Source organism: Haliaeetus albicilla, chromosome Z (assembly GCF_947461875.1).
Source record: "Haliaeetus albicilla chromosome Z, bHalAlb1.1, whole genome shotgun sequence".
Taxonomy (NCBI): Eukaryota; Metazoa; Chordata; class Aves; order Accipitriformes; family Accipitridae; genus Haliaeetus; species Haliaeetus albicilla.
The window spans coordinates 15898030-15914097 of NC_091516.1; the positions used below are offsets into that span (position 1 = coordinate 15898030).

The following is a 16068-nucleotide window of genomic DNA, read 5'->3' on the forward strand; positions in this document are numbered from 1 at the left end:
TCATTAGAAATTACAAATGAAACCTTAGACATTGGAGATGCGTAAGAGCCCACAAAAAAAGACTGCTGTTTGAGGGTGAAGGAAATCCTTCAGGGCCACTGCTTCTCCTGGGGGTGAGCAGCCCTTGCTCCCTGCTGCGCAGCCTTTTTCTGCTTTCATGTCATTACTATCTCCCCAAGTAAGCGTTGTATGTAAGCGTTGACTGCTGCACCTCACCACAGCAGGCATTGCAGGGGCAAGCAAAACTACAAAGGCAGAAAGCCTAATCTTACAGCGTCCCTTTAACAGCAGTAGAGGAAAAGTCTGATGTTCGTAAAGTAAAAAAACTAAACCGAGAGCCCAGTTTCCCCAGATACTCTATCCCCTTCTCACTGGGATTACTGGGCAGTGGTGGTCAGGAAGGGTTCATGTCCACGGAAGGCAAGTTGTGCACTCTTGTTAAACTGCAACAGCTTTGGAAGAGACCTCTTTTCCAAACCAGGGTGGGCTCAGTTTGATGTCACTTTATTGGGTGTCATCTCTGACACAGCGCCTTGAAAGTGTACTTACTGAAAATGAGGTGTTTTCTCATGCTGCTGGGGGATACAGAAATGAGAACAGAAAGAAGCCACGTCATGGTACGTCATGGTAATGTTTTACACCACAAGAGATAAAAATCATCTTCTGCATTTATTTTCCAGTTTCTAAATAGAAGTTGGTTCTTATCTAGCATTTAAATAGTCATTGATCTTTTGAGAAAAAAAACCATATAGTAGGTAGTTATGATTGAAGGAAAGGAAAAACTTAAAAATACATACATACACAAAGACAAGAAACATGTCAACACCACTTTACCACTTTTGTATTTTATTGTGGAACTGAGTTTGTTTCCTTTACATCAAATATCCTCAATGGAAGAGGGGATATTGCACACAAATATCATAAAAGCACTACATATTACTTTCACTGGAAACTAATTTTCTACATTAGATATGACTGGATAGAATAGAAGTGATGCAGGATTATAAGACATAATACCATACACAGCTGCAGACTGACACAAACACCATTCAGAACAAGAGAGAGGAGGTGTGTGAGGTGCTTCTCAGCCAGCCACAAGACTGTTTCTTTCCTTAGTTTGGAAGATAATGGCTGCATGCAAATGTGTGAAAGCTCATTTCAGATTTCCTCTTTCAAGGTTGCAATTACAGCCCAGTCTTGAAGAAGTAGCTCCTGCCATCTGGAGCTTCTAGCTAGTCTAGTGAGGAGAAGCTGCTTTTTTAATTCTTCTTTTTTTTTTCTTTCTATATTTTTATGCCATTGTTTTATTTAGCTACTTAATTTTTTTAGATTTTTTGTAAAGTCACAACAAACAGACTTTTTCTTTTTTTATTTTAAATAGCAAACATTTTTAAACCAGGTGAATAATATAATTGCATTCTAAGAAATGCTTACTCCTAGTTGCTTTTAGTGTTTTGTTCAATTACTAAGTGAAAAGATGAAAGCTTACAGTTTCTTTCAAGTGTAAACATTATACTTTTTCCTTTTCTAATAAATCCAGACCAACAAAATTACTATTTCTCTCAAAACATCATTACTGAGCAAGAACCTCTGGCGACAGATGAACAAAGAGAAGCGTATGACAGAAATGTCCCAAATGCACAGTAAGCGCTCTTTGGAGCTGACTTGCTTGTGGTGGGAGGGATTGAAAATTCAATTAACAAATTGATTAAATCTTAGTAAATGAGTACCGGAACTCTCCTAAAATGCATAAGCTATCGTAGACAATTGAAAAAAATGACATTCATATACACAGTTATCTCCATTCACCACAGTATGTAAAGTAAGTAAAAGAAAAAAAAAATCAAAAGTGATTTCTATGAAAGATGGGGTGAAAATAGAGGTCAATGAAGTCAGGCCCACCACAGGACTTTGAAAAGGCGTGCAAGAGAGGCCCTGTCCAAGTTCAGGAGTGGGGTGGGATCTCCAAAGTTAATTCTTCATTGAATTATATGAAGCAGTATAGTAATAGCATAAAGATCATGACTGGGGATGCTGTTATGGGTACTACCATCATTTAAATGGAGTGTCTTTTACACTCAGATATTGAATCTTTATAATTAGAGTAATCAATAACAAACCATGCTCCTAGAAATCTGTGCTGATCAACAGCACTAATCGTTAATGTACACGGTACATTTTGATGACTGTTACACTAAACTAATTGTGTAGTACTAGGACTAGCACAGTTAGATTAGTTCAACAGGCAGGAAAGACATTAAGGGCAAGAGGAGCTAATGGAGGAGTTCATCGCTGTGTTGCACCCAGGCACCATTGCCATTTGAAAGGGAATGGATGGAACAGGCATTACAATACCACAGAATAGCCAGGCTGGGGTTTTAATATTCTTGTAGCAGCAAAAAAGCGAATGTACATATTAAGATCAGCTGTAACTGTCTAATTATTATTAGTAGTATTTTTAAAGTAAAACAAATGCTTGAGCCATCACAAACTTGCTTGGGGAGACTTAAGGCTTGATTCCAATTTCATTTACAGTAGGACCAGGACCAAATGACTGTAACTTCTCTGACTCTAGTGAAATTGCTTCTGATTCACAGGAGCAAGTGGCGTAAGTGAGATTAGTCTTAGGACCACTGCTGTACTTAAAACAGATTTTCTACCAAAGCAGAGATACAAACCATTTCAGATACTGTCAGAAAATCAGAAAATCTGTTCCCACCCACTCAAAAATTTTGAAATCTGACCTAGATAAGAAAGTAGACAAAGCAGAAAGAATTGTAGAAATAGTACAACTATTCTGCCAAACATTTGCCTATAACTTTGTAGACTACGTATTACAAAATCAATTTTAAGTGAATGATTATGAGCCCAGCAAACATGCTTGTCTTCACAATACATTTCCATCTGCCTTTTGTGCCATAGTCATTCTGAGTTACTCTTAAAAACTTAAAAGGTATAGCAATAAATAAAACAGCATTTCTAGAGATACCTAAAAAAGAGAAGGCATTAAAAATAAATGAAAACCCCCAACAACTGACAAACAGTAATTCACAGCATTAAATGGGCCTCAGGAGCCCACATTTAAAGGACCCTAAAGCAGTATAAAAAAAGAAACTCATAAAAATTAGGAGTGCAAACATATACCTATTAAACAAAAATATCCTAACAATGTAAAATTGAAATAAATTATAAGTAAAGAAAATAAAATGAGGTCATAGTTCACTACCTTGTGAAACTTAATACCAGACATAATTGTGAATCATACAGACCAGCACATATCTCCATTCTGGAGGCCTTTACACCTTCTTTAACTTCAGATTTGCAAACCTTCTACAATGTGACAATTTTTTTTTAATTGGGGTAAGACTTCTGAGACTAAAAAATCTGAACTGTCTTTAATCACAGAACAGTCCTCTGCAAGTCTAGAGAAGGAAAAGAAAGAGGGGAAGGGAAAAGGAAAGGGGGAAAGGAAAGGGGGAAAGGAAAGGAAAGGAAAGGAAAGGAAAGGAAAGGAAAGGAAAGGAAAGGAAAGGAAAGGAAAGGAAAGGAAAGGAAAGGAAAGGAAAGGAAAGGAAAGGAAAGGAAAGGAAAGGAAAGGAAAGGAAAGGAAAGGAAAGGAAAGGAAAGGAAAGGAAAGGAAAGGAAAGGAAAGGAAAGGAAAGGAAAGGAAAGGAAAGGAAAGGAAAGGAAAGGAAAGGAAAGGAAAGGAAAGGAAAGGAAAGGAAAGGAAAGGAAAGGAAAGGAAAGGAAAGGAAAGGGTGACTTATTTTAGCTTATTGCTTATTCTATCTTTTTTCAATGTCTTGCAAGGATTGAGAATGTAGGTTACACCCTTGTAAGTATTAGGCAATCAACTTTTCAAATCCCATTTTCTGTCATCAGCAATAGATTAATTTTACCACCAGGGTGCCCTTCCATCCCCCCACCCCCCAAAAGGTATTGGCAGTTGACTGTTTTCAATGAATTTTACCTCAATATCCATTCTCACTAGAACCTTAAACAATATTATTCATTTATCTTACAAAACTACTAAAAAAACTGCCTTCACCTGAAAAATTTTTCTTTGCATTTTCCTGTAAATGAAAACGTTTGTTAAAAATTCATCTATTAAAAGTTCACACATCACTAAAAAAAAAGGTTTCTGTACATTTGTTCCCATATTCACTCTTAAATTAAACAAATAAAATAAGGTAAGACAAAGGAAGGTTGAATACTGTACAGGCTTGCAGGTAACCTTTTTAATCATTCAGAATGTTTCACTAAGTTTTGTAACTCTGATACTGGACACCCCTTCAATCTTGCTTCCACAGTACAAAAGAAGCTTTCAAAAAAATGCTCAGCTTGCCTTGTTGAGCTGTCCAGGTGCATCAATGAAGTGTTCACATAATTAACATATATAATTCATAGCACCAAGCCATTTGACCAGTCAGATAGGTTTCTTGTACCACACATGCACACTCACACTTCTTTACTGGTGTAACTATGATCCTACACAGATGTTCTATAAATTTGCTGTCTCAACGTTAAAAAATAAGTGCATCAAGTTTCTTTGTACATTCAAGTCACTTTCTAAGGCAAATTGTCTACTGTATGTCCTCCCGACTGCTTTGGTATTTTGCTTCAGTTAATCGACAGTGGACGTGGGTGTTCAAGCATGTGGACTGGTCAGTTCTGGCTGGAATGAGTGGACTTTCACTGGGAGCATGCCTTAGACCAACAATTCTGCATGTTGAAAGAAAGGTTTTAGACTTCTGGATGGGGTGCAGACTACGTGCATATTTGGCCTATGATTGTTATGGTATGTCAGTATGCAGAGTTCAAATTAAAATGGAAAACTGCTGATGAGTGTTTAGCTTGTACATCCCTTCCTAGCCATGTTCTATTTCTTTTTATTTTCCAGCTAACTTAATTCTGTAAAAATGATCCCCTTTGCAATAGCTCAGATTGATACAAATTTAAAAGTTTCTTTTCATGTGAGAGCATAAGCAGACTGCAGTAAGCGATACATCTATTGCCATAAGACTAATGCAGAACTAATTATTTATTACTTTCTCCTCCTACCCCTCTCTCTCTTTCTCTCTCTTTGTGTTTCTTTAGAGGGCAAATGCCTCTACCTGGCAGAAGTCAGTTGGGGTTGCTAGTGCATGGTTTCCAAACGTTCAGCAGAGATGAAACTGGATCTGTATTTTCGTAGTAATTTGAACCTTACTATGGGAATAATGTTATTTCCCTTAGCAATCAGCAAAGACTGAAAAATATTAGTGACTTGCATCACTGTGACACAGTATAGCATTTGGCAGGTATATAGTTCAGCAGTTGAAAGAGATGGGTTGAATTTTTAGAAAAGGTGTTTTCAAACTGAAGAATTTCTCGAAACAAAGTTTAATCTTGTGGTGCATGGTCTCATTCTTACAGTTCAATCTTGCATGCAGGAAAAGATTCATCTTGCATAACAACAGTGCTGCTGCTTGCCAAAACCATGATGTTGAGGTCCTGCTGTTTCTCATGGGTCTCTTGGTACCATTCCCTCATTACTTCTGAGTCGTGGGTGGGGATTAAGGTCACCTGCAACACAAAACAGGAGAAGTCCTGAGGAACGGACAACAGAAACAGCTGCTAAGAAAAACAGCTTTGTAAGAAGCCCCAGCGAACAAGTATGTTTCCCTTTTGGAAAGAGTAGGTCTTTATGCAATAAATACTTGAATAAATGGACGGATAAAAATTAAAAAGTAAACACCTAGGTAAGGTAATATGACTGCAAAGAAGTAGTTTATCAAAATAAAACCTTGGTTTTGTAAGGTGCTGAGATGCAGCTTTCCAGAGAAGTAGCAGTCCGTAGTCTGCACTGATATGTCTTCAGATTATGGCCAAATATTTTGTTTACTTATTGGTCATGATGGAAAGGCACATGAAGTTTCCAAGTGTACATGATTACCGTATAAACCATGAAACATTCACTTTTCTTTCCTACTTACAAACTGCAACGTTTCCAAACTTGGATCATATATGGTACAGTAACAATATGAAACAGCCAAATGGCCCTGTAAAGCAGCTCCCAACTGTTTTATTACTTTATTCTGACCAGGAACAGGTCAGAAGGGCCAGAAATGGGGGACCAGCTGAGTGTGGTGCAGCTCCATCCTTGACTCGGGTGTCCTCTCACATCATCAGTGAAGCAAGGTGGCCAGTCTGGGGACTCCATTCCCCAGCAGCTGCCATCCACTCCAGAGGCGCTCTGGCTTCCTGTAGTGGCTTCCCAGAGAAGGTTAAATTTCCAGGTAGAGATACTAGTGAAGAGCCTACCTGCATGTTACTCTCCCACTGCGCCTTGCCCTCCAGCAGGGAGTCCAGAACAGCCCTGCTTGGCTCCTCGGCTGCAGAATCGTTCCCGCTCACCACATAGTAGGATGACCGCACCCTCTTGAAAAACTCAACGTCGACGTTCTTGCTATTGCTGTGGTTGGGAATGTACACCAGATCCAAATACACCGGAGGTCCTGGAGGCACTGCTGTAGATTTTGGCACCTTAGTATTCCCAGGTCCTTTGGAAACCAAACAACAAAATATATCACAGGCTGGTTAAAAACATGCATTTATTAATTACTATTACAGCCACTCAGGTCAGATGTGTCCAATTATAGCTTCACCCTCCTACACCTAATGACATGTTTGAGCTTTGTTGTATCCCTCTTATGACTGTAATGGGAGGAAAAACCTGAATAATGGTAACTATATAATACAATACAAACTCACTACCACATAACCAAAAATTAACCAAACCTTTGCCAGTAACACACTGCTATTATCCAACAATTACTACACAGGGCTGTGACTACTGAATTACTGTTCAATAAATGGTGGTATTATCTTCCAGGTTAAGAAGTACAGCTTTTTGAAAGTCTCAAGTATGCACAATTATAAAATCTAGGGTCACACTGGGAGCCATGCAGATTTGAAGCAGTCCTGAGATTCAGGTTATCAGTACATGGTAAGACATGGTAGCTGTTGATATGCTCAGCCTGCCTTACAGGTGCATCAGGAAAGTACTACATGTGAGCAGAAAGAGGGTCAAAGAGGAACTTGGGAGGACAGGGAAACTTGTAAAGCAATTACTTCAGGCAACTGAGAACAAGTGTTTGTTTGCCTGCTGGATCCTTATTTGCATACACAAAGTAGCTGCTTATGGCAAAAGTGGGGGGAAGCATGTTTTTGCTGCTGCAGATAGTGTAGTACTTGTTCAAAGAAGAGCTTCAGTCAAAAGGAACTAGAAGGTTTAAACACTCACATTAAAAATACTACCCCCAAAAAAGCGGCTTTTGCTGTGCAGTGGATCATCGTATGAACTGAAGATCAGGATTCAACCAGTAATTTTATCCAGATGATCACCATTTATGTTCTGTTAGCCTTCTCATGTTGTTACAGAGGATGAAGCTTGGTAAACTACTACCTGAGCAATACGCTGTATTTAGGGTCACATACCGTAAGGCCAGCAAAGTCTATTACAGTTGTCTAGCATGTCCTGCCATTCATCACAGGGCAATATGCCAAATAAGCATCGTGATATGATAAGATTTCCTGAATTAGAAAGTTCTTACTATTGGTTATGTTACAAAATCTTTTATTATCTTTTATCATAAAAAATCTGTGATATATCTTTCTGAACTGTGGATACCAACACTGGATAAAATATTAGATGTTACATTTTACACTTAAATGTCATTATCAAAGAGTGCTTTGTCTTCTGCTCTGGCGTGTACCTGAGAAGTATGCTTTAAGGAAGAAGAACCTCACATAGAGCTAAAGTGCTGGAGAAATGTTCAGCATGAGGAACTATACTGCTGCTTTGAAATGCATCTACTAACAGAGGCATGCAAATGATGGTGTAAGAAAGGAACAGTGGACCACTTAAAATGGGGAAGCTAAAGACAGTTGAATGCTGGTTTATTTGTACTGAATCCTAAATCTGCTCCTTGTAAAAAAGCTTTCAACAGAACACCAGTCCTGACAATAGCAAAATCAAAGTATCCCCCAAACACCCTCAACAAGATCTGCCAGAAACAACAGATTAGCACAATGCCTCCTTCCATAATCTAATTCATATTTTATTACTACTTAGAATACATAACAGTTATTCAAAATGACATTAACTTTCTATATGTTTAGTCATCACTGATGGCATAAGACTTTAACCGGATTACGTGATGTACATGCTTAGTTCACTGAAAGTTCTCTTACTATGCTTATAATTTTTTAAAATACACCTTTTAAAATTAATCCAGCAAAGCATCCAATGGCTGATAGTACCTTTGCCTCCCGCAATATTAAATCGCATTAATTTATGTTAAGGGAATTGTGCATACTTCTATCTTACAATGAATAAAGTGGTTCACTTCGCTACTGATTTCACTTCACCTATAAAAGTGGTACTTTTAATGCTATTAGTTGGTTAACAGTTTAGACAGCTAATATTAAGTTCTTTAGATTTTATGTACTTGAAACATCAAGTTTCTCAGATTACACAAGTTAAATTAGTGAAATTCATGCATTTAAATATGGCCTTTGCGCACCGGATTTATATTTAAAACCTGGACTTTCTTTGGGGGTTTGCTGCAAACCATATGCTTACCTGATATAAAGGCAAACTAACTTCACTGTAAAAACTAAGAAAATCTTAACACTAGGGAACTGCTCTCTGTCTTTACCTGTGGTTGCAGTCTTTGCTGACTTGGATGTTGTTGTATTTGCTGCATTCTTGGTGTCCTTATCTTTCTCTTCCACTCGAGACTTTACTTCTGGGTTAGAGATATTTTTGGTTGCCTTCTCCGCAGACTCCTTCTTTTTTGGAGAAGTTGTTTTGGAAATTTTGTCTAAAGATTCTTTTATAGCTGGCTTTGGTGAAGCCACTTGTTTTGATTTACCATCACTTTTTTTAACAGGAGAAGAGGACTTGGTCTTAGTACCCTGCTTTTTTGTCTTTGTCTTTTCTTTGAGGTCCTTCTTCAAAGGTTTACCTAAATTCTGATCAACGGGCAGAGACTCTGGGTCAACCATGGAAACATCAGGGTGCCTAGGAGAAGGGCTGCGATCCTGCATCGGGACAGGTGGCGGGTCAATGTGTTTGTAAGTAATTGTCTTGTCCGTCGGAATGGTTTCTGACTCATCTTCTGAGTCAATGTTAGCATCTGCAGTGATGGAAGGACATTCCTCAGTCTCCGGGGGAACATCTGAATCGGTCTGAGATGGGGCAGACTCGCTCACGGACGTGGGTGGGGTTTCATCACACTGCCGCCCTTGCTGCTTTCCCCCAGAAGGTGGCTGAGCTCCCCCAGATTGCGTTAATGGCTTCTCTTGATCTTGAGACTGTTCTTCACTTGCAAACCACTCAAGGGGGTTCGGGTTGATAAATGAGGGTGAAAGTTCAGTTTTGGGATGTTTATATTCGCAAGAGGACACAAGGCATAAGTCAACATCTTGACGGGACTCTGCTAACGATTTTCCTGGAGTGAAATGTGCACTTGCTTCATAGGAATAGCTGGTAGCTTCAGGTGACCTGGTGGCTCTCCCAGTTGTCTCAAACGAGTAACCTGTGGCTTCAGGTGAACTGGAGGCTTTCCCAGTTGTCTCATAGGAGTAAGCCATGGCCTCTGGTGACCTGGTAGTTCTCCCAGTCGTCTCATAGCAGTAGCTAGTGGCTTCTGGTGACTTAGTGGTTTTCCCTGTTCTCTCATAGGAGTAATCCATAGTATCGGATGATCTGGTAGCTTTCCCAATTCTCTCATAGGAATAATCTGTGGCCTCAGGTGATTTGGTGGTTTTCCCAATTGTCTCATAGGAATAATCTGTGGCCTCAGGTGATTTGGTTGTTTTCCCTGTTGTCTCATAGGAATAATCTTTGTCCTCAGGTGACCTGGTGGTTTTCCCAGTCATCTCATAGGAATAATCCATGGCCCCCGGTGACCTGGTGGTTTTGCCTGTCACCTCATAAGAATAATCTGTGGCCTCAGGTGACCTAGTAGTTTTCCTGGTTGTCTCATAGGAATAATCTGTGGCCTCAGGTGATCTAGTAGATCTTCCAACTGCCTCATAGGAGTAGCTAATATCCTCTGGTGACCTAGTAGTTTTCTCTGTGGCCTCATAAGAATAACTAAGTTCTTCAGGGGACCTGCTGCTTTTCTCTGAATCTTCTTTTTCTGGGCTAAGTAAAGGTTCTGGACTGTGCTTTGTTAGGGGTTCCTGGTAACCGAATGCTTTGACAGAGGACACCTGCAGTGACAATGAAGGTGTGTGACTAGCTGACACCACTTCTGTGATTGCAGGAGGTGAATCTGGAAAACTAGGGGAGTACAGAGGAGAAGATTCCCTTGGAGTTAATGGAGATAGGTCAGACTTTGGTGACAGCTTTTCTCCTAGGCTCTGCACTTTTTCTGAGGTAAAAGAAGAATGTAGTGACATATCTCTGGGTGGAACAGCACCTGAAAAAGTTTCCTCTGGCAGTGGTGAAGTTACCTGGGAAGGTGTATGAGCTGATGAAGTTGAGGATGAAGCTTCAATTTGAGAAACTGAAATAATTTCTGAAATATCTTTCTCCTGAGAGTAAGATGACTGCTCCACAGGGGAAATCTTCTGTGCAAAGGTAGGCTCCTGTATATCTGAAGGGCTGTAATCTACTTCTGTTGGTCCATTTTCAGATATATGGTGTATACTGGTGCCTACAGTAGGATATTCTGGAGATTGCCTACTAAAGTCCATTGCTAAAGACTGCTCAGGGGACTCCTGACCAAATTCTACTGACATAGTTGACTGTTCAGGAGATCTGTGATCATGCACTGGTGTTCTTGATTTTGCTGTCTTAGGTGAGAAATCTGGTGGAGAAATTGACATTGGCCTTGGGCACTCTTCCTTAGATGGAGACATTTCTGTTTCCTGAAAAGTTGTTGGTGTTTGTACAACTGACACTGAAAGGGAATCATCAACTTCGGTAGAGTGGGGAGATCCAACCTCAGCATGCAAAGAAGGAGATACATCATCAGTAGTTGGTTCTGGAAATGAACTAGTAGCAACAGATGCTGTAGAGACAGAAGCTACTCCTTCTATATGGGAATAGGTGTCTTCTGCTACCACCTCATCAACAGGAGTTGCAGACTTGTCAGAAACAGTACCTTCAGAAATTGACATTTTGGTATCTTCTTTTAAGGAACCAAACTGACCGATATCTATTTGAGTAGGTGAGAGATCACCTGCTAACTTCCGCTCATCCAAGACCAGGGAAGACTGGGAGCTGCTGGGTTCTGTATCCTCCATTTTCCTCTCTAGGCTGAAGCCTTCCTTAATTACCATAAACTCCATGCTTTTTTCATCTTGTTTTTCTTGGAAAAGGCCCACAGAGCTTGCTTCAGAAGCTGGGCTCATCTGAACAGGTGATTTTTCTTTTTCAGGTTTCTCCTCAGAAGGACTTCCATCATCTCTGGTGGGAGACTTTAAATCAGCACTCAAAAATGTATCATAACCAGTCTCTGAACCTATCAGCGGTGGACTCCGCAGAGGTGAGAGAACCTTTTCAATAGGAGATTCTGAATCTGGCACAGGCTCATCCATAGGGCTTATTCTGGGTTTTGCAGACTCATCTTTGACTTCACTGAATTCAAAGCTAACAGGAGCTTCTGTTGACTTTTCACTGGTTTCAGAGGGAAGCTGACTGGACTTTTCGTCAGTGGGAGACTGATAATAAGGTGTGTGGCCAGCACTACCGGCAGCAGACTGTGAGGGAGATGCTACTTCTAACGTTTTATCTTCAGGGCTTGCACAGTGCTCTTCTGCAACTTCTTGATGTACATCAGGCAATGTAGCAATGGGGACAGGCTCAGATGAGACCTTGATTTCATTGGGAGTGAGTGAAAAGTTAACACTACGTTCACTCAGTGGTGTTTTGGCAACAGGAGATGGAGGGGACAAACTGTCAGCTGGACTCTTGGCTGGACTACGTTTTCCACCAACATCTTCTTGGTAGGGTTCTTTGATTTCTAATTTGGCAGTGCCTTGGATTTCACTTTCTTTTTGCCGGTATACATCTTGGAATGCAGATCTGCAGAATTTGTCTTCCTCTAATGAAGAAGGTGGTGAGATGGTGGAAGCTGAGGCATTATAGTCTTTACCTTCTGTGGCCTCTGTTTTGGAGCCTTCAGATAATCCATTAAAAGCATCTGGAAGTGGAGAAAGTTTAGGCCTGCCAAACTCTTGAGCGTACAGTGATGTCTCATACTTGGTAATGTTCACATACTCCTGAGAGGGTGAATCACTTTCCTCATTGTTAGTTTCATCACTCATGACATCACGGGGTGTTGACATTTCATCCATTGGAGTTGGTTCACTAGATATTTCGATGGTAGACTGTGTGTAACCTGAAGTAGCAGTGAATTCCTCAGGTTGATCTTCTCTATTTTCCTCATCAGAAACAGTGGCTTCACTTTCTGAACCACCAGGTAATGTCTCATCATGGATAGAAGACGCTGGCTCAACTGCTGGAGACTGAGGCTCTGAGCGTTTTGTTGGTGTAATTATAAGTAGGCCATATTTATCTTCAACTTCACCAGCTTCTGCAGCTTTGTCTACCACAGCCATCACATAGTCTTCTTCAGCTTCTATTTTTTCAGTTTCCTCTTCATCTCTGATGTCTTCTGCTTTGTCTTCCTCATCTTCTTCAGTCTCTTCAGTTTCTGCCTTTTCTATTGCTTCTTCCCTGTCTTCCTCAGCCCGTTCATCTGATGCCTCATAATCTGCCTTTTCAATATACTTTTCATCTTTAATGTTAGCATCTGCTTCAGCCATTATTTCTTCTGAGCTCTCTTCAATTTTTCTTGCTTCCTCCATATATGGTTTTGTGGTGTCCAGTGGTGTCTTTTCTTCTTCATCTTCACCTCGTTCTTCAGCTTCTTCTGTCTCTGCCTTTTCCTCATAATCTCCTGCTTCGGATGATTCTTCCAAGCCAGTTCCCTCATCTTCAAACTTTTCATTGTCATCAACCCTGTGCTTTTCCACAGGTTCCAATTCTTCAGGTGTCTGTTCACACTCACCCTCAGCCTCTGTGGTAGTTATGCCTTCATCAGAGGACTCAGCAGGTCCTTCATTATCTAATTTTTCTTTTTGTACTTCAAAGGCCTCTTTTTGTACTGTGCCAGTGAGTTTCAGTTCATCCTCTATAAGTGCAACTTGAGGTTTTGTTTCTTTTATTATTTCTACTTCTTCAGCTTTTAATTCCTCAAAATCCTTTGTTAAATCCTCTGGTGAAGACATAAGGGATCTCTCTGCTTCAAGTTCCTTTCCACTGGCTGTAATTTCTGCAGCTGCTACAGCTGCTACAGTTGTGGCAGCAACTCCAACTGCTGCAAGGGCAGCTTGTGCTCCACTGACTTTGATCTCCTTCTTAACAGTCTTAACTTTTCCTTTTTCCTTTGGCTTTCCAGCAGGTACTGCTTCTTTTTTAGCAGGTTCCTCCTTCTTTTGTGGTTTAGGCTTTGCTGCTGGCTTTTTGGCTTCAGTTGAAGGAGTAGCTGTCTTCTTTGTTTCCTTAGGAACCTTTTTGATGTCCTTTTTGGCTTCTTTTTCTTCCTTCTTAATTTCCTTCTTCTCTTCTTTTTTACCTTCTTTTTTAGCTTCCTTTGGTGGAGCTTCTTTCTTTACTTCCTTCTTAGTTTCCTTCTTCTCTTCCTTTTTCACCTCTTTTTTAACTTCTTTCTTGATCTCTTCTTTTTTGGGTTTTTCCTCTTTTTTGATGGGTGTTTTCTCCTCTTTTTTAGAAACCTCTTTCTTTGGTTTTTCTTTTTCCTCTTTCTTTTCTTCAGGTTTTGCTTTGACTTCCTTTTTCACTGGCTTCTCCTTTGACACTTTTGGTTTTACATCTGTAGTTTGTTTTTCAGAAGTTTCAGATTTTACTAATTGTTCTTCTTTACTTGTTATGTCCTTTTCCGCCACTATAGGTTTGGTCTCCACTTTTGCTGGTTTCTCTTTTTTAATTGGAACTTTTTCTTTGCTTTCCAACTTCTGAGGCTTTTCTGGTGCCAGACTAGGCTTTGCAGGCTCCGGTGTTTCTTCTTTAGACTCTTTTCTGACAGGCTTGCTTGGTGGTGTCTTTCCAGCAGGCTTGAGACTCTCCTTGCTGTCTGTTCGTTGTTTCAACTTTGCTTGTTTCACAGCTGGACTAGCAATGTTCCCAGTTAGGTCTTTCTGTGTAACCATTGGTTGTTTAAGGAAGTCTAAGTGTTTGAGTTTTTCTAGTCCTTCTAGAATACTATATTGGGTGCTGTTTCCAGGGAACAGAACTCGGACTATTTTTTCTGCAGGATTAGCTGGGTGCCACACAATCAGGGACGAGACAGAGGTAAAGTAGGATAATGGAATGTCTAGTTCTTGGCCATTCGGTAGCAGGAATTCAGCTTTATCTTTGTTAGTACCACTCCACTGATGCATAAAATATTGCATCTCTTTGCTATTTTTGACAGGATTAAGCACATACATCTCAAGTTTGCCAACTCCCATTTTCTGAAATAAAATGATGGGGTCAATGGTATTTCCCAAGTTTCTGAAAAGAGGTTCTGGTTTCATAGACAATTTATTTAAATACTGGAGAGTAAAACAAGCTTCTTCTACACTCCTTTTCACTCTAAAGTTAGGATCCAGGTTCTTCAGGTTCTCAGGTACATTAAGGAATACAACTCCTAAATCAGGCGAGATCAGATTTTTCATCCAGTCACTGTTGGTAGTAGACCCTTGGGACTGTTCCTCTTCTAGTTCAGCTATCTTTCGCTGAAGCATGCTATTAATTCCTGGCAGGTTGTCATCTCCAATGTGAGTGAGCAGAATGGAATCTACCCTGTCCAAGTGCCGGATAAGTTTCCAAAAGCAAGATTTTCTTTCAGATCCTCCATTGATAAGCATGTTGAATCCATTCACTGCAAACAATGCAGAGTCCCCTCTTCCCCCTGGGAAAATATAACAGCAGGGTTTGGAGAGTTTCAAGAAGCCTCCTGAGGTTGGAGGTTCCAAAATGTCAAAAGGTGATGGCACTTCTACTGATTCTGACAGATACTCTGTGAATTCAGAGAGTCCTTCCATTTCGGGCAATATGGAAGCTGAGTTGAGTTTAATGTTAATAAAGTCTTGAAGGTTGTGTCTGTCAAGGTTGGAATTTTTCCAGTCCCCTTCCTCAGGGCAGAAAAGAGTTAGGCTGGCTTTGTTGGCAGGGTGTGTGGTGCTCAGTAATTCACCAATCTAGCGTTGTAAAACAAAAACACAAGAAGATGCATGTAAATTCATTTTTTAATGACAATTACTGTCAGAACATAATATGTCCTGATCAGATATAGATAACACCTTTTCCATTTGCTTCTGCACTGGTCAGTACCCATCCTAGAAGCTAAAGGAACCTGTTACCACAGTTAGTTTACTACTGTGTTTTTTTAAATACAAAGAAGGACCTTATTCCTGGTCCCCATTGCCCAAAGGATGACAGTACTCCAAGGTTCCCCCTTCCCTCCTCCACCCTTTATAGGAGGATAGTACAAGCTTTTATATTGAGAGGGCATGAGGACTATGAGGCTAACACTGCCAGAGCTGCCATTATGTCTACCATTGTCTCCTGAGTCTCCCTGCTGCCCCAGTCCACCCAGAAGAACCAGCCAAATATCTAAGGGACAAGCACATTCTCTTAACCGGCAGAAAGTGACTGCAACTCAGAGGAGGCCAGCATCCTCCCAGGGGCAGCCGCCTTCCTTACCCCTTCTCTCATGGGATATATTCCACCACACCATCATTACTGCAGTTCCTTCTGCAGGCTGCTTCCTGAAAAGCCAGCACCGCTCCCAGATTAGCACGACTGACTGCAGGGGAGTTTTTCAGAACACTAAGAAATGAGCTACTGCTTCAGAAATGCAAACAGCGACAAATTTTGTAATTTTGAGACTACAAGGTACAGGGCTAAAGAAAGAGCCAGAAAAATGAGTTAGGGTTAAAAATGCTCTTGTCCTTATTTTGATATTAAACTCACAGGCCACAAAAGTTGAAATTTACAATAAC

General features: G+C 40.4%; 1 protein-coding gene across 1 annotated transcript in view; it reads right to left on the minus strand.

Moving 5' to 3' along the window:
• Window positions 1-829: 829 nt before the first annotated feature.
• Window positions 830-16068, minus strand: part of MAP1B (microtubule associated protein 1B) — a 75101-nt gene continuing 59862 nt past the window's right edge. The window contains exons 5-7 of the mRNA XM_069776643.1: window positions 8703-15264; window positions 6304-6542; window positions 830-5565 (exon numbers count right to left, since the gene is read on the minus strand). Of these exons, the coding sequence (XP_069632744.1) occupies window positions 5410-5565; window positions 6304-6542; window positions 8703-15264 (6957 nt within the window). The 3' untranslated portion in view covers window positions 830-5409. The remainder of the gene's footprint in view (window positions 5566-6303; window positions 6543-8702; window positions 15265-16068) is intronic.